General features: G+C 49.3%; 2 protein-coding genes across 2 annotated transcripts in view; one reads left to right on the top strand and one right to left on the bottom strand.

Annotated features, from left to right (window-relative positions):
* LOC137910698 (uncharacterized) overlaps positions 1-25,477 on the bottom strand; it is a 257,139-nt gene that overhangs the window by 46,166 nt on the left and 185,496 nt on the right. The gene's annotated exons all lie outside the window — the stretch shown is intronic.
* arid2 (AT-rich interactive domain 2) lies at positions 1,562-25,314 on the top strand. Its single transcript, XM_068755296.1, has 21 exons — positions 1,562-1,771; positions 1,895-1,988; positions 2,764-2,861; positions 10,640-10,773; positions 12,289-12,507; positions 13,150-13,217; positions 13,769-13,838; positions 14,403-14,653; positions 14,964-15,060; positions 15,153-15,362; positions 15,554-15,718; positions 17,303-17,381; positions 17,567-17,701; positions 18,454-18,653; positions 19,587-21,934; positions 23,454-23,596; positions 23,690-23,828; positions 23,910-23,989; positions 24,150-24,273; positions 24,586-24,677; positions 24,971-25,314. Exons 1-21 carry the CDS (start codon positions 1,680-1,682, stop codon positions 25,080-25,082), a joined length of 4,950 nt encoding a protein of 1,649 aa, XP_068611397.1. The 5' UTR covers positions 1,562-1,679; the 3' UTR covers positions 25,083-25,314.

Raw genomic sequence — 25,477 nt, 5'->3', positions numbered from 1 at the left:
CGGCTTCACGAACTCCTCCGTCCGTCTCGGATCCCGAAATCCCGGTTAACAGAGACAACAAAAACATGACCGGGAACCGCAGATATTAGTTACCGACGCTACACGGTAATTGGATGTTAACGACGACTGCACAGAGCGCGTTAGCAGCAATCTAGCTAAACTAGCTCGCGGCTGCTAAGCTAATGAGCTAGCGCCCGTGCTGCTCGTTAGCAGAGAATTCGGTTGACGAATGGGGGAGTCCTGTAGAGGCGTGGGGGTGAACTCGGGTGTGCCGCAGTTCGCCACTAAATAGCGGCACGGTTTTGAAAACCACACACACGGGACACTCAGTTTTCGATGTCTAGTGTCAATTCCTCAAAATGGGGTCTGCTAACGTACATCTCCGCCATTTTGTGACAGGTTCTTCATTGAGCAAAGGGGTACGTGTAATGGTTGAATGTAACCCCATCAAGAAGAAGATATCCGCCTGGCAGTTACCGGAAGGGACCAGGAGTAATTTACAACCATCCCTTGACACAAGGGACACGGAGAGTTCCAGAGATAACGTTTACCATTTCCACATGTTAAAATCATTTTTGTGATTGTATGAATTATTCATAAAAAAATTGCAACAAGTACAAAATGTTGAAAACAATTATTTTTCAGAGAAAGTACGTGTAAGAAATGTTAAACTGTAATGTGTTAGTAGTCACACTGGCAAGCTTCTAGGTAGTTAAAAGCATTTTTATTTTGAAAATGTTTTTTTTTTCAATGAATACTTGAAATATGAATACTTATGAAATATGTAGAATGGTTTCAATTTCAATAACGGTACTGGCCGACCTACGTTATCCTTGCGAAGTGACAGCATATATCTTGAAATGTTCCTTTGGCATTTTTATGAATTAGTTGTTTGTTTAAAATTCGCCAATGGAAATACTCAATTTCAATTTAACTGCTATTAGTTGGATGACATTCAATTCAATTCATTGTTATTTCTATAGCGCCAGATCACAGTTGATCCAATTTTGTATGCAGAGGATTTATGTCATTTAATAAATGTATTTTTTCCAATAAAGTATGGGGTTGTCCTTTATTACACACCTGGTTGGGGAAGCTAACCAGCTATCCTAATTAGTGTTATTCCCCCTGGGACATCTTGAAGTACGAACCTTCTGATCTGATCAGAGACGACTTGTCAGACGGTCCCTAAAAAATGAAAACAGTCTATTGTTCCAGCAGCCGCTCTGCTGTGAGCCGCGCAGTACCGCCGGTGGCCGCAGAGGGCGCTGTCCGCATGGCAGGCCGGGCTCCGCGGCCTTCACATCTTTTTGTCTGAGAACTGGATCCCCTCTGCCGCTCCACAGTGTGCGCGGTAGCCCCGGAGCTGCGTCCGGAACACACTGTCAAACCACTCCGGCCGAACACAGCCGCGTTTAACAGGCGCGTTCTGCCATGGCGGTCCTCGGGCGGCGGTGAATCGGTCGTTTTTGTGACTTCGCGGCTGCAGCGGCTCCGCTTTCTGCGCGCAGCAGTCTCTACTAGCGAGCTGCCGCTCTCCTCGCTATCTGCCTATTTCTTTAACTTTTTTTAAACACTCCGCTTCGCGAATGACTGAGCGCCGGCGGAGTATGGGATCCTTGGCGTCTTAAGGAGCGACCGAAGCGGGGTTTAAACGTCTTTGCACGCAAAAAAAAGCAATGGCAAATTCGACGGGGAAAAATCTCCTCGACGAGCGGAGGAAAGGGCAGGCTTTCCTGGACGAGCTGCGGCAGTTCCACCACGGCAGAGGGTGAGCTTCGAACCTCTTTACCGCCGAGAGAAGTCGCTTTAAACCGCCGTTGCGTGCGACGGTGGTCCGGCGGGGACTGTTATTTCCACGCGTGTGCGTTAATCCTCCGCGTTTTCGCCGCAGGTCGCCGTTTAAGAAGGTTCCCGTCGTGGCCGGGAAGGAGCTGGACCTCAGCGCGCTCTACGTCCGAGTCGTCTCCCTGGGTGGCTTCGCTAAGGTGAGTGGGAACGGAGCGTGTCTTCCTCCACGCTGCGTGGGGGCCCGGGGACCCCCTCCGCCGGACCCGCTCCACGGCCGGGAGAGTGGGGGGGGACCCTGCGGAAGCCCGTCCGTGGGTCGCCACGGCCTTGCGCTGGTCCCGCCGCGCGTCGCGTCCGCGGGTTCGCTCGGAGCCGGAGAGCCGCCGGAGCGACTCCGAACGGGCGGGCGCGTCGAGCATCGATTATCGGCGCGGAGCCCGGCCCCGGGAGAGACGGCGTGTCGCCCCGGGGACCCCACCGGCGGGTTTCACGCAAGGGGGGGGGGGGTCGGGTTTTCATGGCCATCTTTCTTCGTCTTCATGGCTGATCGCAGGTTGTAGGCCTCACAGGCCCGGGGAGCGCGGCGCGGCGCGGCGCGGCGCGGCGAGCTGCGGCTCCGCCGGCTGTAAAGGCAACCGACGCGCTCGGTTCCCGGTAGAGACGGGCTGCGTTCATTCCTCTTCACCGATTAACGCCCCCCCAAAAAATGGGAAAAGTCAAGTTAGCCGGCTAGCTCCGGTGCTAACTCGCCCGGACGGCGGCGCCAGTGTCCCGAAGGGAGACGGTGTTTACCGAAGTGTCAAATGTAGATGTTCAGGAAACGCGCTTAACGGGCAATAAAAGTCCATCATCATGAAATATCGGGCGTTCTCAGATCGGTCTTCGGTTATTGATCCTCCATGGCCTCGCTGGTGGGACCTGGAGAACAGATGGCTGATTGATCTCATTGAACTCTTTTTGTTTTCTCTCCAGGTCTCTGACAAAAACCAATGGATCGAGCTCGGAGAGGAGTTTAACTTCCCCAGGAGTTGTTCCAACGCCGCGTTTGCTCTGAAACAGTACTACCTCCGGTGAGTGCCGTGGACGTGCCGTGGACGTGCCGTGGACGTGCTGTCCCCCCCTTCTCCTCAGCTAGCATGTGGGAAGTGTTTACAAATGTTCTGATGCAGGATCTGCTGCTCTCCTCCCCGCCAGGACGCAGCGTTGCAGCGAGGTCTTTGTCGCGTTGAGTTTAAATGGTCTAGTGTCTCTGGTCTCTGGGACAGCGTTTAGTCTCATGTCTCTGGTCTCTGGGACGGTGTTTTGTCTCGTGTCTCTGGTCTCTGTGACAGCGTTTCGTCTCTGGTCTCTGGGACAGCGTTTCGTCTCGCGTCTCTGGGACAGCGTTTCGTCTCGTGTCTCTGGTCTCTGGGACAGCATTTTGTCTCATGTCTCTGGTCTCTGGGACAGTGTTTCGTCTCGTGTCTCTGGTCTCTGTGACAGCGTTTCGTCTCTGGTCTCTGGGACAGCGTTTTGTCTCATGTCTCTGGTCTCTGTGACAGCGTTTCGTCTCGCGTCTCTGGGACAGCGTTTTGTCTCATGTCTCTGGTCTCTGGGACAGTGTTTCGTTTCGTCTCGCGTCTCTGGGGCAGCGTTTCGTCTCGTGTCTTGTTTTTCCGGCCTTGGACTTGCAGGGCGACCACCGTGGATGTAACGGGGACGACGGCGGCGGGTGCGTTGCTACGTCGCTAGCAGGCGGCTCGATGTAAATCCATCTGTAGTTCGCTTCTCTCTGAATCCGACCACACGCGACGTTCTGGGCGCATCGCCGCTGCCTGCCTGCAGGGGCTGCAGCTCGTATCGGAGACGTGGCGGTCGTCTGTCGCTGATGTGTTCCCGACGTCGCGCTAATAACGTGCGCGTTTCAGTGCTAGCGTTGAGTCCTGCCTGTTGATTGGCTGAGAGTCGGGTTGCGGTCTGGGCGCTCTTGACGTGCGTGTGAGGTTGAGCGTGGGAGTTCTGATGAAACGACCGATTAATGATGGCCTAAAAGCACGGTGAGCCGGATTCCTCCTGAGTGAGACGCCATCGCCGCTAACCCGGGCGCGCCTGGAAGGGCGGCTGGCCGCCGGGGCGCTCGCCCGCCTCCGTTCCGTGAGCGTGAGCGACTCCGGGGCGACGGCGTTGAGTTGCTCCGATCTGATTTGTGTGTGAACTTGTTCTCGGAGACTCGGTAGAACTCCGGCGTGATGGGAATCCCGTCTTAGTCAAACGGGCGTAGCTTCGAGTAAGGCTGAGGTACCCGTCAAAGACGCGTCGGGGTCTTTGGAGACGTCCTCTGAGGACGCCGTTAGGACGGCGTGTGCGTTAAACTGTTTCTGGAGATGGACCCACCCCTGAATATTTTACATGTCTCTCAGAATTCCATCACGACTATCGCACTCCCGTCCCAAGAGCGGTTGGAGCTGCTTCGTAAAGGTCTCCTCGGACCGTTCCGTTCACGTCGGAGAGCATCCCTCTAGTTGTGTGTCGGTGTTACTGATCCCCTTTGACCCCTGGTCTTTAACCCCCGGTTTCCCAGGCATTAATGTGTGCGGCATTTGCAGGTGATATTTTATTGTGTGTATGAGAGAGAGGCTGCTCGATTGCAACAGCGCTTAGACCTGTGACGTTTCCGGTCCAGGGTTGGGTCCAGGGTCGGGTCCAGGGTCGGGTCCGGCCCGGGTTCTTCTCCCTGATCGGTGCTTCCCCCTCACAGCAGAGTGGTGAGCAGCGCTGACGCTCCGTGCCGGGTCCCGCTGCTGTCTGATGTCTGAATGTCGCTGTACGAAGTGAGCACGGCGTGCCAGAAACATTCTTTCAGCCTGTTGAAGCGCCGCGTTGACATCGGTCCTGATTTTAATGTCCTCCTTAGGGCAGGGTGGATTCAGACTCCGGATCAAAGCGTTAGCATCGAGTCACGCTAGCACATTGACGCCATCCATCAGAACTATGGCTACCAAGAGAAGTGTTGCAAATAATAAATAATGCAATTGCTTCAGAATTTAGCACCTCAAAGCCGTCTTTATTTTGTTTACCGGCTGATCGTCCCTGGACCGTTTCCTTGGACCGGTTTAGTTACGGCCAGCATCCGGCTTTCCCGATCTGCATGCTTATCAGTCTATACCCCCCCACCCCCATATTTTTGTCATCCATTAGTAATTTTCTATGAATTTTGCAATAAGCTGTCAACCTTCATGGACGAGGGGGCTCTGATCAGGAATATTTGTGGCCAATCACTGGTTGGTGGTCCGTTATTGTACAAAAAAAACACAAACTTCAATACCGGCTATTGTTGCTACGTGGCGCAAGGAAATACAACTTTTTAGGGTTGTGTATGCTATAAATAATATTTATTTTACCTGACTCAAACAAATGAGTTGTGTTGCAGTTGATACGGTTAGAAGATACAAACCGAACAGAAGCGGGGGCGGGTACTACGCTGTCTGTGCTAGCATGGTGCTCTGTGCCCTGACATTTGCCTTGTATCTGTTTGCTTGCATCTCTGACTCAAGATTTGGTTAAAAGCACACGGATGTTAAGTGTCTAAAGCTAAAAAAAAAAAGTATTTTTACGTTAAACCGAACAGAAGCTCGCGTTCTAGCCGTGTTTAGCGTTGCTGTAATCTGCTAGCTCTGTTAGATGCCAGTTTTAAACTCACCACAGGACTCTGTTGTTCACCGGTTGCTAACAGCTAACTAGCTTTCTGCCTGCCAATTTCAAGAGGGAGTTTTTTGTGCTCGCTTGGTTTACAAGCCCAATATATTTCTGAGGTCCTGCCGGCAAGCCATTTGTGACCGGGAGATGGACGAGAAGATGCCAGCCGGACGTTTCAGCGTCCTTGTTTTTAGTAGGCTCCGTGCTGAGTAGGCAAAAAGTGATGCTAGGCGGATTGTTGCGGGCTCCGTTCGGTTTGACATTTGCCAAAGCCGCGTTCGGGCTGCGGGATCGTAACCCCGTTTTGGCACAAACTGTTGGGAGCCTGCAAATTCTGTGTGCCAGTTCCGAACATGAAGGCTTAACAACAGTCTTGCACGTAAACAGATGTGTCCGGATGTGGCGTAAGGGATGCTCCACGACACCATTCAGACACATTCAGACACATTACCCGCTAACATTTAGCAGCAAATTCAAATCAAGCAGCGTTTATGTAATAGCCAAGAGTCCTTGTCTGGACTTGAACAAACGCACGTAAGACGCGACCCAATTTTTAACACTTTGCCAAATGAGTTTGCTCCTCTTGTGTTTGGGATTCGGTTTCTCCCGTCTAATAGCTTCTCTGGACGTCAGTCAACTCCATCCAAGTTCAAATACCCCTCACGTTCATCAAAGCTGACGGGATGCATGCATTTAGAGCTCATCAATGAGATGACACTGTCGTTTGTTCGTGTTCATGCATGGCGTGTGATGGAGATGCTGATCATGTCCACCGCTATGCAGTCGTCTTCGTCAGCTCGCCTCCTCCTCCGATGAAGCCAATAGTAGATTGGTCGAGTCCTAATTTGTCATTAGCCGTTAGTTCAGATTTCGTTTTCTGAGCCATCCTTCATTGTTAGCAAGTTTGCTTTTTGATCTCCTGGCAGTTTTTACTTTCCACAGGGATTCTAGGAAAAAAAACAATCAGTTCAGCCCCCGTCATGTTATCTGTCTTTCTTTTTTTTTTCTTTTTTTTTTAGAATTGGACTTTCAGGAAAACATTTACACCAAATTTTCATCAATCACTTTCAACCAGAACGAAGTCGATCTAATCGGCTTCACGTGTTTAGTCTCGTCGGTCGGTGTTTGAATGATTGTAATAGTAATCTTCATTCCGTATCTGTTTTTTCTACTTGACAGTAGACCGGGAATAGTTGATGTAGGGTTGTGTTTTCAGTGGACAGTACTGCAGGCAATTCATCGGGCCTATGCTGTTTTTGCTGTTTTGAATTACTCAGTATTCGTGAGCTATATCTTCCGCATGAATGCATTTAACTTGCTTTATGTTCTACTGTGGCGACGAGTTTGCTTTCAGGCAATAAATAAATAGAGTAAATGATCCAGATTATACAGGCCGGTAATTCCCTCATCTGGCCCCGTGGTCCGTAAACTATCCTGATGCTGCTAACGAAACAAACCACCCTCAGCTTGTGCTGGACGGTCGGCTCCGTTCAACGGAGAACGTTTCTTTTTGTCAGCTGTCGGGGTTTGTGTTTTGCATGTCTGTGTCCACGTCCAGCAGGGGGCAATGGACTCCCACACACAGCAGCACTGGGGGGCAGCTGAGAGTAAACGAAGCCAGGGGCATCCGCACTGGCGTGACCCGGGCGGTGTGAATATCGTCAGCGGCTGTTTATTCATCGCTGCATGTCCTTTTGGTTTGTCACCCGTTTCCACATGTGTCGCTCTGGATGCGGCGTATGCCTTAGCGTTAGCACGGATGATACGAAGCATGGCCCCCCCCCCCAAATGTTACTGCAGCATTTATTAGGTAGAGGTCGTTTGGCCAATAAAGTGGGAGAGGATAGCGAAGTTCCTCTCATCACGCATTTATGAAAAAGGGGGCGTGCCGACATGAGCAGCGACCCCCGGCCCCTCGCCCCGACCCCTCGTCACGCTCAGCCGTCTTGCTGCTTACGCCCAGACGGCACGGTGGGTGACCCTGCGGTCGGCGCTGCGGCCGATCTCTCCCGCTGTCTTGCACTCCCCACACACTCCACAAATGAAGGCCGAGAGTATTTATAGTGCAGCGTGTCGCCCAGCAGCCAGCGGACGGGGGGATCACCGTGGTCACCGTGAACACGCTCACGGTGACTCACCGCCACACAGGCAGGGTTCACCACGCTGCCGTTTGAGGTATTCCGTCACGCGGGCGAATGTCGGGTCGATTTGTCTGTATTATTACGCGGTGTTTAGTAGTGTGAAGGGCAACGTGTTCTCGTGGTTAGTGTCTAATCTAATCGGGACGACATCAGAGTGGTGAACGGTGGCGGCTTAAGATGAACGGTTTGTTTTGCGTTGGCTCGCAGCTGATGGTGTTGGACACGTTTGAACGAGAAGTTGTGTAATTTGTGAAAGTTGAAACGTTGATTTGATATTAAGTAATTAAATGTTGGACAACTTCTTCTGGCATATTGCTCTACAGAATAAACTTTTCTCCATCAGAGCGGGGTAAACGGAGTTTTTAACACATCTCTGCTCTTATGTTTAATGATGGAAGATAAATTCTGAAGTCGTTTTTTGATATTCCTCTACGAAATGTGTCTCTATTTAGGTTTCAAGATTTTTTTTCCGGCAGTCACCTAGCAAACCCTGCCGACAAAGGACGCTTCACACAATGCTCGTGTGTTTGCAATGAGATCTGCTGCTATTTCTTTACTTTATGAACTGCTAAAATGTCAGCGTTGACATATTTTCAGTTTTCGCTTAACAATTCTGAATGTGTATTTTGTAGATAATAGTATTTACGAGAACAATCCTTCAATCATTGATGGGATTTGAACTTTTATTTCTAACCCTAACCCTTGCGCCAATATTTACGACATTAACTGAATATCAAAAGCAACCACCTCTGCATGCAAAGGATTTAACTAACTTAATCAATGCTTATCAGCTGATGTTAATCAGTCTTCTCAGAAATGTTTCAGCTGTTTCAATGATGAGTTTTTCAGCTTTACAAAATATTTTTGTGCTGTGCCGGGTGGCCAAATGTCCTGGGCGAGTTTCCACACTGACGCCTCTGAGTGTCGGACATCCTTGACCGAGGGGGAGGCGCGCAGGTAGCGCGCAGATACATAGCAAAGCTAGCAAAGCATTAGCTCTGTATTCCAGCTATCTCTGTGGCTGCTGGGCGGGGTTTCCTCCTCATGCTGGAGATGTTGTCACGGCAACCAGAGCTGTGCTTTCTGCAGAAAATGTGGATAAATTAAACTTTCTAGCCAAAAACCTTTAAGCTTGAGTAGGTAGTAGTAGTACTAGTAGTTGCATCTGTCATATTTGAGCTGTTGCTGCTAAGTGTTTCCAGTTTTAAATTGTTACAATACAATCGTTTTGAAAACTTCTATTGTTTGCATTTTATTTTTTTTTTTTTTAATTAAAGCATTTTAAGCAATTTTTTTCTGCCCTTTTTGTACCGAAGATTAACCGAACCAAACCGAAATTTTGAGTTACCAGCGCTCCTTTCCCTCAGCCAACAGTGTCCGACGCTCGGAGGCGTCCGTGCGGAAACTCGCCCGGGACTTTGGTTTAGCGCGGAGCGCTTAGATCGTGCTAGTACTAAATGTAATGAGGAAGAATGCATAAAACCGAAACGGTACGCCAGTGGACCGAACATGCAGAACCGAAACGGTTCAGTTCATCCCATGAACCGTTGCACCGCTAATGCCATAGGCGTACTGGTAAACGGGTCTGTGTGTGCATGGAGCGCAAAATAATTTAGTGAGTGTGTTTGATGTAATTGGAATAGTTTCATTGGTCCACTGTGACCTGTGTGATACTTTCATTGGCCTGATGTGAAGAGATTAAATGTATTGGCTATATTTTTAGCCTGTTAAAATTCATAAATTAGCCGCATTGTTGTAAAATCCGCAGGGTTCAAAGCGTGGGGGGAAAAAGTAGCGGGCTATAGTCCGGAAAATATGGTAGTACCCGCCCCCTCACAGCACATTTATTTATTTACCGTATTTTCACGACCTTATGACGCACCTGCTGATTCGGCGCTGTCTCATTAACGGCTGATTTTTCGGTATTTTAAACGTACAAAGGGCGCGCGGATCAAAAGGCGCCGGCATGATAGGTGCGCAAAATAAAGCGGGAGCAAAACTGAGTTTGGTACTCGCATTTTTAATCGTCATTAATCAAACCCATCAAAGTCCTCATCCTCTGTTTCTGTATTGAACAGCTGCGCTAGATCTCCGTCAAGCATGCCGGCCTCTTTCTTCATTGTCAGAGTCACTTTCTGTGCCGTGCGGCGCCTGGGAAATGATGCCGGCTTTTGCGAAGGCTCGAACGACAATGCTAGCAGACAGTTAGCCTAAGCATCTACACTCCATTCGCAAACTGTGGCGCTGCGCTGCCTTCCTCTCTGAGTGAAACTGTGTTCTCCTGTTATCCAGCGCTCCCACCCAGCTCGCAGTTTAGCGTTGCGCGGTTGGAGTTCTTTGGTTAATCCACCGGTGATGATGATAAACTAGTTTGCTAGTTAGCTCGTTAGCTAGCTTCACTCCGGTTTAGACCGTATCGGTGAGATCGGCGCGCACGGGGTCGCAGATCGCAGGAGCCGAGTTGCTGCAGGTCTTCTTCTTGCTTCCTCCTCTTCCTCCATCGATTTATTAACGCTGGATTCTCTCACCGCTGCTCTATTCCCGTGTTCCGCTGCGGGACCGACAGCCTCGAGTTGGAACTCCGCTTCGTCAGCACGTCATAATACTATGGTGAAGGACAGCACCGGTACATATCGCTCCACGAGGCGCCTGACCATAATACTATGGTGAAGCGCAGCACCGTTACGTATCACTCCGCGAGGCTCCTGACTATAATACTATGGTGAAGCGCAGCACCGGTACGTATCACTCCGCGAGACTCCTGACTGAGTCCGCCTTACAACAAGACATAGGGCGCGCAGACGATAATTTAAGACTTTTACGTGCGTCTAATGGTTGTGAAAATACGGTTCAAACCTTGATGTACACATATCCCACGAGCTGGGAGAACAATTGCTCGTTGGCTGTTGTACTTCTGCTCCCACGTAGCAAAACAGACTCCTCACGTCTCTCCTTTGAATTGGAGCAGGCGTTTTCAGCATCACGCCCTCCAAGGATCGTTGATTCACTGTCTGCTTTGTATTCCTCCACAGATACTTGGAGAAGTATGAGAAAGTCCACCACTTCGGCGAGGATGATGAAGAGTCGCAGCCAGGGAATCCCAAAGCCCCCCTTCCAATCGGTGCAATTCCCAACTCTTATAACTACCAGCAGCATGTTGTATCAGGTAGGAGACCACGGGCTTGCTCGATATTAGAGATCGACCGATGATACTTTTTCGGGGGCCGGTACTGAATATTTATAACAAATATTTGCAGCCAATTTTCATTTACAGTGAAAGTGAAAATATTTGTCATTTTTGAGTAATAAGGATTCCAACAGTTAAATTTGTTTAAATACCTTTAATTATTATTAGTATTCAGAAGCTTTCCTAAGGTCCACCGTTGCCTTTTCAGTGCAAAAAACCCAATTGTGGCATTGTTGGGTTCTCTGTTGTTCTGCTTCTGAAGTAAGGAAGTAACTGAGGCAAACAAAGTGGAAAGAGGAGGCATGAGGAAATGAGGAAATGTTGATTTCTCGTTATTAGTGCAAATCTAAAAAGTCTTTAGCAACTATCTCAGAAAAAAAGGGAATCACCCAAAAGCATGTTAAACACTGGGAGACGGTTTAAGGTTCGAGAGCTGCTTCCCCTCCCAGCAGAGGATGCTACCGGTCATTGTTTGCCGTGTTAATCCGTTGTTGATGGCGCGCGGCTCACACACGATGGACCTTTCTTTTGTCCGCGCATCGTGTTCCCTTTGCTCGCTGGATGCAGGCTTGCTTTTTGAAATCTCACTGGAGCAGCATTTCTTTGTTCTTTGAAAACAGATCAAAGTGTCTTGGACAAGGGTCCGGTCATGTTTAGGCGCTCTTCTGTGATCTCCTTTGTTGAAAAAGTACTTTAATCTTCTCTTGGCTCTTGGAGGTGAGGTATTGCTTTGACAAATCTGCTTGTGGGAATCTGTGCATGCTAGTTTTCTGAGAACGCGCAGGGTTCTCCTGGTGTTGCAGATTAAAAGTCTTTCAATTATAAACCCTCTTCACGGCGGTTGGCTGAATCAGAGGCAAACGCATTTGAAAGTTAAAGGAAATTCACGTTCCACCTGCAAGTCACGGCTCATCAAACTAATGTGAGCTAAAGATGGCTTTCAGTGAGGCGCTTAATGCCCCATTTGGTTTGCCTAAACTCAGTAAAGGGACAATAAATCTGCGCTAAACTGGCTGCAGGTGTAAAGAGACGAGTGCAACCAAAAGCCTTGCTCTCGCCCTGCAGCTCCGCTGTCCGTCTTCATGTCTCGCGTTGATGCGGAGCTCCAAACTGTGGGGCAAAGTGCTGTCGGACTCGTCTTCATTGCTTTCATGTTGCACATTAAAGCCGTTGCACGATGAACAGGAAGCCCGCTTGTCGTATCGTCTGCGGCGCTGCATTGCCGTGCAACATTTAAGTGTTTAGTAATTGCGCTTTTCTTTGTGCCATTTTGAGGCTCTAATCTAAGTGCCTGTTAAACAGTATTAAAAGTAGTGATGAATCTTAAATGCATGTTATACCGTCATAGTTTAGAAGTAGATTTTAGACAAAGTGGATTCAGCATTATAATTAGAACTCTAGAAAATAAAAGATCTACGATAACTGCACTGACAGACTTTGCTATAGAATCTTTATGGTAACATTGAAACATGTACCCCCCCCCCCCCTCTCCAGACTATCTCCGCCAAAGCTATGGACTGTCTGCAGATTTCGTCCCACCGTGCGACTACAACAAGCTGGTGCTGTCTCTGCTGTCGGGCCTCCCCAACGAAGTGGACTTTGCTGTTAACGTTTGCACTCTGCTCTCCAACGAGAGCAAGCACGCCATGCAGCTGGACAAGGATCCCAAGCTGGTCACGCTGCTGCTGGCGCACGCCGGCGTCTTCGACGACTGTACGTCCCTGGGCTCGCACACGTCACACTCACCTGTTGTGCACGAGCGTTCTCAAACAAATGAACGCCTTGTAACGTACATGGATGACGACAATTTATTACACGTTGCTTGAAGTGCAGAATTCATTGTTAGTTAGAAATGATGCTTTTACGATATCTAAGGTAAATTATAGTCGCTCTGTCATTTTAAATCTTTGAGTGCCTTTCACGTCTAAAGACGTTATTTGAAACCCAATAACTCCAGAACTAAAAATGGTTGTTAACACACCTTGAAAGAAGAAGCTTTACTCTTTCATTTGGTGTGTTCGGGGTTTGCATAGTTATGGTAAAGAATATTCTGTGGGTCTTGGAAAATGTGTGAAAACTGTGGCACTCGGCATGTAGCGGAGTTAAAAATGGCTGGCACTCAATGAGTTAATTGCAGGTTAAACACCGCCCAGAGAAACAATTATTCTGTGGTGGATAAGCTTCCAATTTGCTGCCTCCATTTTAACTTTGTTTTGGGATTAAAGCTTCCCTGGTCTTGAAACCTTAGTATGTTCTCCCTAGAGGGAACTACAAACGAAGGAAGTGGAAGTAGAGACAAATGGTACTAAAGTGCAACCAGTGTTCTAATCAAGCCCTCTCTCTGTACCGTGGCAGCACTAGGCAGCTTCTCCGGGGTGTTCGGAATGGACTGGAAGGAAAAAACCTCCCGGGACTTTATCAGGGTAAAGTCTACATCTTCTGTAAACGTGTCTCCGTTTGCCCGGTGCGTCTACCTTTCCCCTTTCAAGCCGCAGAGCATCCGCTTCTCTCGGGGGTGGGGCGCGGTAGACGCCTGTTCTTCGGACCAATGGGAGGTCGTTTCGCTTTGATCAGGCGGCAGATGGAAGTCCAGACTCTTTCACAAGATTTCTTTATTTCTGCCGTTTCCCTGCTCGGATTGTTGGAGGAATAACTCAACAAACAAACAAATGTATAGTAGCATGAGTGTTAGAATTAGTGGAGCTGCTTTTTATTTAAGCCTTGGAAATCATTTAAGTTTTCAAATGGTCTAGAGGTACGGTAGGGGAATTTTAAAGAATAGTAACTTTGCAGGTCTTTTTACTCAACTTTCAGGTCTACATAGCCAAAACCTCAACGTAACTTCGGCGGAGAGCTTCTCTGAGGTCATAGTTGGAAAGTGCTTGCCTTGTCGAGAGTCGGTCTAACGTTGTCTTTATGTAAATGATGCTTTGGCTGTAAAGTTGATGCACTGCTAACGACCGTTGTTCTGCAGTTCTGGAGAGAGGTGGTGGAGGACGTGGAAGTCCGGGAGCTCATCTGGGACAAGAGCAGCCCAGCGCAAGGTAGAAGGGCACCTTTTTTTGTACAAGCCACAGAAAACACGAGGATGGTATACACGCCTAAAATGCTGTGATGTTGGTTAGTGGGAGCCCCCACAGAGGACCCGAGCTTGCAGGTGTATCGGATATCGCTTTACATTTTTACAGTTTAACAAGCAGAGATAATGTATATAAAAAAAAAACGGTCAACAAAATGCACCCGTTTTTTTTATTTTTATTTTGCATTTTGCCTAACCATTCCAAACCAATGGAACACAAATCAGGTAGCAAAGCCCTTAGCCCTCTATCCTCGACCGTAGCGCCGGCGCTATTGTCGTCTGTGCCCGGTGTTACGGTAATAATTCACCATTGATACCGCGAGCAGGCGCCGGTGCTCCAATCGAGCAGACTGACTTTGACCAGCAGGTGGCGCTGGTGCCGCGGCCGTAACGACAACCGGGTGCGCCCTCGCCGTCCGTAGCTAAAGGGTTCAACGATCCCTCAAAGGGGCAAAGTGATTTTTAGAATTGCCCGTAGTCTCTTGCGCCGCGTGCCTGTAAACTGCTCCCTGCTTTCTTCCGTTTTCAGGCGTTGCGTTGAGCGGAGAGCGCTGGCAGAGTCTCTTCCACCCGCCCCGGAACCCGGGCATCAACGACATGGAGGCCCAGCGGGTGCTGCAGATTGCGGTTATCCTGCGAAACCTCTCCTTTGAGGAGGCCAACGTCAAGCTGCTGGCGGCCAACCGAACGTGCCTGCGCTTCCTCCTGCTCTGTGCCCACTGTGACCTCATCTCGCTCCGACAGCTCGGACTCGACACGTTGGGGAACGTGGCTGCCGAGGTCGGTCAGGCATTGCATTCGTTGATAGTCTTTCAGAACTGAAGCTTCGTGTGGTTAATGTGACGACTGTAAGTGCTGCTCGGGTGTCTTTTCCCGTTGCTTGCGTGTTATGGCCCCGACTGTGTGTACGTTTGGCAAACACACCACTTTTAATATAGTAATAAGATGCTTTTTCAGGCCGCTGCAGCTATTTGTCAGGATAATGCGCCATTTTCATGGGCGGTTTAATATTTAAAGTGAATGTTGCTGTTCTTCACGGCTGAAACTTGAGAGGGTGATCGTTGCATACATGTTGTCTGACTTGTTGTAGCTCCAGTTAGATCCGGTTGACTTCCGGACGACACATCTGATCTTTCACACCATCACCAAATGCTTGATGTCCCGGGACAGGTTCCTCAAAATGAGAGGTTAGTTTTCGGGGGCAGTTAGTTTGCTGAGATCAGATTGTGGGTTTAATTAAATCTTAATTACAATGATTTACCTTTTTTTTGGCATCTAGCCATGGAGATCCTGGGCAACCTCAGCAAGGCAGAGGACAATGGTGTGCTGATCTGTGAGTATGTGGACCAGGACTCTTACCGGGAGGTAATGATGCTCCTGGCCCTCCCCGACCTCATGCTCCTCATGGCGTCTTTGGAGGTGTTATACCTCCTGGCCCAACTTGGAGAAGTTCCCTGCAGCAAGATTGCCACCGTCGACCGCAGCATAGGTAGGGATCGTCTCTCATTGTTGTTGTTGTGCTTCACTTGAGTCTTCAGTCGTACAATCCTGCTCTAAATTGTGTTTTGGTCAAATTGTCCGTCGATGTTTTAAAATAAATCTCGCTTGCATTTCAGGCTCGCGTTTTTTTCTTCTTCAATCTATAAAATCTGAATTGTGGCTCTCTCCTCCTTTCGCCAGACCTGTTGGTGAGATTGGTGTCGGTTGACCTTCACACGTTCGGGCCCGACGCGCTAACAGCAGTGCGGCTGATCGAGCATCAAGCCAACGCCGACCAGGCAGCGGAGGTGCGACCACAGCTGGTCGAACAGGTACCTGCAGCCGTGCAGGGAACAGCGGCACCTGGTGAGTGTCTGAACACGCACTCGGTGCGCGTCGTGTCCGTGGAGGGGAGGGGAGAGAGGAACCCCTCGCTAAACGCATGTTTCAGCCGGACGATGTTTTAAAATGAGAACAAAAATGTCTTTGGAGCGGCTTTACCGCAATTAACCCAAACATTTATCAAATAAATGTTTCTAGTTAACTGACAAGAAGCCATTTGATCCAACCGACAGTCACTGCCAGTTGAGGACTAATTTACTCAGAGCGGCCGTGTTGCTGGGCCACCGGGGCGCCGCACTGCGTCTAACTCGGTCAGCGACCCAGTTATACCTGGATAATAAGATACCTGGTAATTATTAATAGCATTGTATTTTGTCACTTGGAATAAGTGACTGCAGAGGACATATATATTTAAAAAAAGCAGCCTACGGCGTAAATGGATTATTTCTGAACCCACGATGGTTTCCTGAAGTAGCAAGTGATCAAAAACTGCGCAGGAGAATTACATCCCCTTTAAATAAGTATTCATTTTAATTTAAAACACAACAGCTTTGTGAAAATCTTTCCACTCTCAAGTCTAAAGTCCTCAATTGCAAGGGTAAAGAGGACACCCCTGTCTGTTACCCCGTCCCACCTCGACATTTTCAGACCTGAGCCCGCTTGTAATTGCTGCAGCTAACGGACAGCTGTAGAGGACTTTCATCCAACTCATAAAGTTGGGACCCAACCCAAACTGCTGCAGAGCGAAGCGCAAGTAAGACCACTCGACGTGGTCAAACGCGTTTTAAACGCGTCTAGAGAGACCGCAAAGTCCACCCGTTGCCCGCTGCTGACACAACTGGACTACATTTAGAAGACGCCCGGGGGACGAGCTGGACGTTATATCGAACATGCTCGAGATATCGCGGGTTGTTCCACGTGTATGAAATGATCATATCGCGAGTATCGAGTACAAATTGTTAACGCAAATGATTGAACGCATCGGTACGTAATTCTCTTTGGCGTGTCGCTCCCTCAACCTCTCCCGGTGCAGCTCTCGTGGATTTCTATTTCAGCATCATCTGTAGCCCCCTGCCGGAGATCATCCCTCCTTGGCACTGAAACTGCACTTAACAGTACAAGCCCCCCCCCCCCATACACTGTTCTCGTCATAGCCAATGTGTTTTATTGCACAAATAGAAGGAACAAAACTGTTAGGATTACATTTCTGCATGACATTTTCTAATATAGCATGGGACAAAGACCGCCAGGAATAGAACTCGTTTTTTTTATGTTGTTTTTGCGACCTGTTCATTATAGTGAGATGGGACGCAACGGAATAAAAAGCAGATTTTAAGTGCTATTCCAATTGTAACAGTGAATGAATTATCAATTGAACCCTGGTGAGACTTGCACACTTCACCTTGGAAGTGTCATTCCTGTGTCGTCCCACTGAACTGTGAGTTATTAGTGTGCTGACATCTAGTGGACAGGAGGAGTATTAAAAACCACTCGACCGGTTGAACACTGCCTTCTTCTTCTTATATTATTATTGTAGCATTAAAGCAGTTATACAGAACTATTAACATTTCTTTCCATGTTAAATTTGTCCTCTTTGTGTCTCTTCAGCAACAAGGGCGCCAGGTCAGTCCAGTCATCCCCCACCTGGTATCGTTGAACTAGATGGGGAGAAGTTTACACTGCAGTGGTAAGATTAATTCACTTATAGATGTGAATTATGATCCTGTAATAAAATAAAATGTATGTTCTATGTGAGAATCCAGAATATTTGCTATCTATTTATACGTGTTCCTCATTTATATTCATAGTTTCTGTTCTTTGCCTTTTTTTCTTGAATAGTAACTAACTGTCTCTTCTTTGTTTTCCCATCAGGCTAAATGCGCACTTTGAGAAAAACCTTGAGGGCACCGTGTCTCGATCAGAAGTGTACTCTGAGTACCTGGCCACGTGCAGTAAGATGGGACGGAGCAACATCTTGAACTCCACTGGGTTCCTGAAATGTCTGCGGTTAGTCCTGCTTTTTGTTTTGCCCCATCTTGATAATGGAATATGTTATTTTCAAGAGTAGCCTTTATTTTGAGGCGACCTTCTTTAAATGGACATCTTTCCATTGCAGTAGACTAGTAGTTGCCTTAGAAAAGACAAAAGTTAGTGAATTCTTTGTCCACATCACAGCCAATCAGAGTTAAAGCTGATTTAAAACGACAAATAAGTCTTAACTGCAGAATCAGTTGTTTTCCAAATAAAGGTACGATCCGAGTTGTGACCTGCGTGACTTAAGACCAGTAGCGTTCCGTGAGACATTTGGGGGGGGGGAGGGGGGGGGGGGGGCTGATGTGCAGTAAAGTATATCCCTCATGTCGGCCCTCTTGTTTTTGTCCTACTTCTGGCCGGAACCGATCTCGGTCGTAACTCTGATGGGACCTGTAATAGATTTGACATGTTGTTGTTTTTTAGTACGCAGTGAATGAAGTAAACACGTGGCTCGTAGTATCCAGAAGGAAATGATCATTACGCTGAATAGATGCAGTTTGATGAACCGCACCGACAGTGTTTCCGGTCCATTGTGGAGGTCTTTTGAGGATATACAGTTGTTTATACACAACGACAACAAAAAAACATTCTTGGTTCTCTTTGATATTTTTCAAAACGTGTTTTGAAATGTTTACGGAAATGTTGAGAAGTACACCTGGAAGTTACTTTAATCGCACTTTGAGGATTTCAAGCCAATTTCAACTTCTCTTCTTGCTCTACCACAGGACTGTGTTTCCTAACCACACAATGCGACGGCAAGATGAGCCCAAGCCAAACGGTCAGATTCAAATTTTCCTGCTAGGTCTAAAGCGAAGGTCGATCCCCCTGCCTATCCAGCTGTATTACCAACAACAACAGAATCCCGTAGCAGCTCCTCCGCCTCCAAAGGTCCGGCATGAACCTCCTGGAACTTCTCCACCTCCAGGTAGTGCAAATGCGATGATTCATATTTACTTTGTCTGTTTATATAATGTAAACATATATAATATATGTACATATATTACATATATTATCATACACATGTACTGCATAAAGTTTCTTAATTCAGGTACAGTAGTCCCTCATTTTCCGCGGGGGTTACGTTCCAAAAACAACCCGCAATAAGTGAAATCCGCAATGTAGTGATCTTTATTTTTTTTAGTTATTATACATGTACATAAATGTTTTAAGGCTGTAAAACCCCTCACCACACACTTTACACACGTTTAACAGTCGGGCATGAATCTAAATAGATTGTTTCAGTATTATAGAATGAAACCAAAGATCAGAACCTTTTCAGAACTAAACATTTGTTTGAGGAATAAAAATATATAGTACGTACAGTGAACGTTTTCCTGTTAATAATGTTAAGGCGTGCAGGTCGAGGAAAGAGCAGCAATGAAACACAAAAGGGACGTGACGTTTATGCTCCTACAAAATAAAAGCCTCTTTTTACACCGAGAATAAGAGCGCTATAAAACAAACGCTTAACAAATAAACATGATAGCTTTAGGAAATAACGAATTTAATTTTAATGATCAACCTACGAGGTTGAACACATGAGAAGTTATTAATAGCAACTCGCGCGCGTTTCACAGTTCCTCCGACCGCGCCTTCGTCCGTCGTTTCAAGGCGCATTCAAGTGCAAAAAATAAAATCTGAAAAATTGCATTAAAACTCCGCGAAGCAGCGAAGTCGCGGAAGATGAACCGCCTTATATCGACGGACTACTGTACATCTTTTTGTAGCTATCGATGGCTCAGATTATATTGTAATGCTTGTGATCTGCTGTGATTCTACTTTGAACTACACGACGTCCTCGCGTTGTGTAAGTATCAAAAGATTTGTATAAACTGGAACGTTGTGCCTTTTGTACCAGGTTTCCCTCCTGGACATCACGGTCTCGAACCCAAGTTTGTCCGGGCACCGGGCCCCAGCCTCAGCGCTGCTGGCGCAGCCCCGCCTGCACAGGAGCCACCCCATGCGAGTCAACCGGCGGCCTCTCACCACCCGGTGCCCTTGCATTTGCCACCAAATACTCTTGCAGTAGCGCAGCAACAACAGGCCCGATCTAGTCCAGTGGTTCAGGTGGCAACATCGGTACCAGCGACTCAAAATCACAGCCCGCAGAGCCCTGGCGCTCCGCCTGCAGCGCAACAGCAGCACTCTCCCACGCTCCCCACGGGGATACCTTTCACGCGCTTTCAGCAAGTACCGCAGGGCCACATCCTCACAGCCAGGGTGCAAGGTGTGTGCCCGCCCCTGGCCCAGTGCGGGCCTCAGGGCGGAGCCCCCTACGCGGAGCCTCACCGTGTTGCTGCAGCGTCGACACCCTCATCTTCCAATCAGGTTGGTGGTGGTCAGCCGCTGAATATCTCCGGCGTGCCCAATTCCCAGGGGTCGCGCGTCACGTTTCAGAATATTGCCCCGAAACCAGCACCAAACCAGTCGGGTGGATCGGCAACCACGATAGCCACTCCCAACCAACAGCCCCAACCGCAACAGCAAAGTGTTCTAATAGTTAGTCCCAACCCCCAACAGGGCCCGGCCTACACCCCTGCCATACACCAGATCGTTCTCGCCAACACCTCTGCCATTCCTGGTACCCAGACTATCCAGATAGCAGGACAGCCTGGAGCTGCCTCGAGCCCCTGCCCGCCTCCGTCTCACTCCAATCCCCTTGTCCAGTCCGGTCAAACTGTCAGCCACGCCCTGTCCATGAAACGGCATCAACAGCAGCAACTTCAACAGCAACCGCCGCTCCAAATGATTTCCCAAACTCCTCCTCCTCAGCCTACCTCCTCTGAATCCAGCTTGATCAAACAGCTACTGCTTCCAAAGCGAGGGCCTTCTGTACCAGGAGGAAAACTAATCCTACCAGCGCCACAGGTGCCCCTCCCCAACAGCACGATGACCGCCGGTCCACAGGTCATCTACCAGGCGAGCTACAGCACCCAGAATCCTTCTCCACAGCAGCTCAACGTTCAGCTGGTTGCTGGGCAGCTTCCGGCTCCGGCAGCCGTCCAGGCAGTCCAGCTTCTACCGGGCCAGCTCATTTCCACAAGTAGCCCAGGGGCAGCTGCCATCATCCAGGGCCCTGCAGCAGCTGGACAAGTCACATTCGCCGTGGTCCCAAACACTGGTTTCACCACTTCAGCTGCTGCTGTCGCCGCCGTCAGTCAGGGCGCTTTGGCTTCGGGAGTTCCTCCTCCCCCGTTCTCTACTGGAACGACGCCCCACCTTGCGCCCGCAGCACCGCCGCCACTGCCGGCGCCCCTGAGAGGAGACAAGATCATTTGTCAAAAGGAGGAGGAGGCCAAGGATGCCACGGGGTTGCACATCCACGAGAGAAAGATCGAGGTCATGGAGAACTCCTCTTTAGCGGAGGGAGACTCTTCCAATGGTAAAACCAGCAACGGTGATGTTGGGGCGTGTGTCAAGCTGCTAAATGGTCAGAAGTGCGTGGAGTCTAACCTACCTCCATACCACTCAGGGAACAGCCAGGGGTCGCTCAACGGCCCCACGACGGAGGGTCACCCTGCCAACGGGAAGCAAGCCCCATCACCCGGCCTGAGTAGCCCTTCGGAGGGCAACTCGGACCCCAAAAAGACTCTGGTCAATGGTGTGTGTGACGACGGCGGAGGCAACTTCAGCAAAAACATTCCAAATCACATTGCTTCCAAACAGTACCTGGGGAATGGGGAGATGGACCCGTCTGAGAAGAGTCATGGGCCGGACCCCCCTCGCCCTTGTCCTCCGCCCCCCCAGCAGGATACTGCCAAAGCCCAACAGGCTGAGCGCCTGGCCAATGGACCCCAGACGGTGAGCAACAGGCCTGCCTCAGAACTAACCAACGGACCTTTGGGACTGGCCCACGCTGTGCCTCTGCTCAGACAGCAACTCCTCCCCAATTCCATCGCCCCCGCCACTATGACCATTACTGCCCAGGTTCCCGCCGCCTCGCCTGCGAATGGCGTGCCCTCCGAGGTTCGAGGTCTGAAGAGACCGGCTGAAAACGAGGACCGCGGTTCAGCAGTCGCGTCCTCCGGTATCCCCAACAAAGTCGGCGTCCGGATCATTACCATCAGCGATCCCAACAACGCCGGCAGCAGCGCCACCATGGTGGCGGTGCCGGCAGGGACGGACCCGAGCACAGTAGCCAAAGTAGCGATCGAGAACGCTGCCCAGCAGAGGAACTGCTCCCCCGCGCCGGCAGCGGTGTCGACGGTGAGTGGCTGCTGGGCTCGCACCGTCTTCCCGGTGTTTTGTCGTTGTGTGACTCGCAACATGTCTGCCGCAGATGTGCCGACGACTGTTTGCATTTCCACGCCACTTCCAAAGTGTAATTCACCGCCTACACTTTCACCCCCGGTCATGTTTTCGCCTGCGTTGGTTTGTCGGCCTGTCTGTTGGGAAGATAAGTCAAACTTCTGGACGGGTCTTGATGATCCACAAGAGAATCCTGGATTCTGGATCTCTCTAAAATGTTCTGTTCATGCAGTCGACGGAGCGTCAAAATGTGTCTCAATATCTCTGTCAATTATTGACCGGTGTTTATCGAATTTGACACAGTCACGTAGGGTGGGGGTCTCTATCTCGCCACCGAATTTCATCTGGATCAGATCCAGAATGAAGTTAGGAAAAAGTATTGCATTTTAACATTGAAAACTCCGTTTAGGGATTCAAAAATCTGTTAAAAATACACATCAGCTCTGATTCAGTTTTACTTTTCATGGTTGGTGTATAAAGATACCAAGAACAATCTAGAACCCTTTGATGCTGATCCAGATCACCATGTGGACGGTGTAAACCAGATTTCTTTTGTCATTGTGGCAATCCTTCCACTTTGTGCTGAAATAAATCAGCATTGTGCATAAAGTATTATTTCCCACATCGCAGCATTTGTGTTGCTGTATGTCTTTGTTTACCTTCTGGTTCTACGCAGAGCCGTGTCCAATCAGGGATTTCACACGGCACGTTTCTAAAATGTTCTAGAAAGGCATTAGAAAACAAACAAACATGTCACTGAGGTAATTTGACTGACCATTAATTGGGATAGGAGCTTCTGTTCATATGACAGTAAATGTCAATTACAGATAATGATGCACATCGTGATAATGTATAGAGATGAGAAATATAGCACATTTTCCTCTAAATTTACCGTTTTAATGGACACTTATAATTTATCAACAATTAAAAGGTTGGTAAAATAATCCTAGTTTAGGACCTTCGTAAAACCGCTCAATTTAATGTGCAAACGTATAAAGCGCTGGGAAGAGATCCCGCGTTCTCGACCGGGAGGAAGTGGTTTTCACTTTGTCTTGGATGACAGGAACGGCGAGCGGTCTTTGATTCTCAGCCGCTCTCTGATACGTGATGAGTTTAATGCGTGGAGGTTAAGAAGGTGAGTCCAGTTAAGACCATGTGGCGCTCACTGATACCCGCCTCCGATAGAAAAGCAGCTGAGCGAACATCTCCTGCCTAAAGCTGGCCGTGGGTTACGTCTCAGCCGATAAGCCCCCCCCCCCCGTCATGGTGGCGTCATGACAAATGGCTGCTGTCCCAACATTTAAAGCAGCTTGGTGCCGCTCGTTCTAAGCGTCGTTTCGTTTTCATGCATTTTGACTTGTGTCCATGGAAACCTGTCGAGACCTTTGTCTGTCCGGAATCCCTTCTAGAATAGTTTATCGTTGGACGCCGTCTCCGCTTCCTAACTTCATATTTGGCTTTTCTGACTCTTCCGCAGCCATCCCCAGCCCCTGTATCCCAGCATGCACCTGGAGGCAACCACGGCCCCCACCTCCCAGCACAGCAAACCCCCGAGGCACCCCCAGAGCACAGCAGGAAAGCAGGGCAGAACTTCAGGTGTCTGTGGCAGTCCTGTAAACGGTAGGCGTGCGAGACGCAGGCCTGCAGGCCGCTCCCAGCCGCCCCCCGAGCCGAGCCGCGTTTCAGCTTCTGTCCATTTGCTCTCCCCTCCAGGTGGTTTGAAACGCCGTCCCAAGTGTTTTACCATGCGGCAACACAACACGGTGGAAAAGAGGCGTATGGGGGGCAATGTCTATGGGAAGGATGCCAGCCTTTCCCCAGACAGAGATTGTCCTTCATCACTCATCTACAAGTAGGAGTCCATCTTTCTCCTCTGTGTCTCGTCCTTATTCTTCTATTCCTCTAAATCATTTTGTGCCCCTTTCTATTCCAGGATAAGCACTGTTCTCGAGAGGCTTTGCTTGCTGCCCTCAAGCAGGAAGAGCAGCAGAGTCCCAGTCAGACTTCTTCCCAGTATGTCAACCCTTCTCTGGTCTCTTTTTTTTTTTTTTAGAGCTTACCTGAAACTACTCTTTATGTGTTTGTATATTTTCTTTACCTTTAACTGCTTTATATATATATATATCCGTGTATTTCACATCGGCGCGTTGCGTGTGCTTGTTGCGTCGTAAAGGACTCCGCCAGCGGCAGGCGCTACTCCGGCACAGCGAGCACCGAAAGCAATCGTCAATCATCCGAGTGCAGCTCTCATGGCGCTACGAAGAGGCTCTCGGAACATGGTCTTCAGGGACTTCACGGTGAGCAGGAGAACCCGTATGTTCCCGAGACCCTCGGGGGACTCGGGACTCCTGGAGCTCCTGGTTTCAACACAGGGACGGGGTTGACAGATCCTTGCACAGATACAAGAGTAAAGATTCTTCTAAAATTGGAATTGGCACAGAAACATTAGGAATACATGATTGCCGTGTGTAGAGTTACACGCCGTCTGCAGCGTAGACCAGCCATTATATCACAGAAAACGTAAAGTTCTAAACCGTTTTTACCCGTTTGTCTGGATTCAGGGGAAAAGAAAATGGGCCCATGAATATCTTCTTTCTTTTCTCTCCAAGGATGAGAAGGAGGGGCCGGTGACCAAACACATTCGACTAACCGCTGCCTTAACGCTGAAGAACATCGCTAAGCACTCTGACTGCGGTCGCATGTGAGTATCCTGCCGCGTCACCGAGTGCGCTTCCTGCTGGTTGTTCCTTTTGCCTTGCGGCCAGAACGAGTCCGTGAATATTACATGAGCGCGGCCCAAAAGGACGAACGCCCGGCGGCACAAAGCGGCTTCGGCAAACGTGCAATGAGACTGTCGAGGAGTTAAAATCCCGGCTGATCCGTCCGGCCAGTCCTGTTGTTTCGGGATAAATTAGTAGGAAGTTGCTTCTTTGTGGAATGAAGAATGTGTCCCCGAATGTAGTTCTCTGTTCTGCCCCCCCCCCCCCCCCTCAGGTTGGTAAAGAGGCATGAGACGCACCTCTCTGTGCTTGCAATAAGCAACATGGAGGTCTCCACCACGCTCGCCAAATGCCTTTATGAACTGACGCGCTCGCTCCAGGCTTAGCGTCCAAAGGACAACCTCTGACAGTCCCCTCGCCCCCCCACCGCCGCCGTCTCTCCGGGGACGAGAGGAAGAAGCCTCCAGCGGGGGGGCAGCAGAGGGGCCTCCTCCTGCTGCACCTGGCACCCTCACCTCCTTACTCGCCAACCTGTGTTCCAACCCACACACACGCACACACACACACAAGTTTCAAAAACTGCCACGTGTCTTCCACCAGCTGCTCATGATGGGGGGGGGGGGGGCTACTTCCCTGAGGGACCGAACCGAGGGGGGGAAAAACCCTGAACGCGGAGCACATTTTAACGTACATTTTTATTCTCCCCATCAACGGATATGAGCGTTGGAGCGAGTGGCGGTCGACTGAAGGCGGGCTGGGGCGGTGCTGTTGTAGGAGTCCC

This window comes from Brachionichthys hirsutus, chromosome 22 (assembly GCF_040956055.1).
Source record: "Brachionichthys hirsutus isolate HB-005 chromosome 22, CSIRO-AGI_Bhir_v1, whole genome shotgun sequence".
Lineage (NCBI taxonomy): Eukaryota > Metazoa > Chordata > Actinopteri > Lophiiformes > Brachionichthyidae > Brachionichthys > Brachionichthys hirsutus.
Note: the sequence above shows the minus strand (reverse complement) of the source record. Positions and strands in the feature narration are given on the sequence as shown.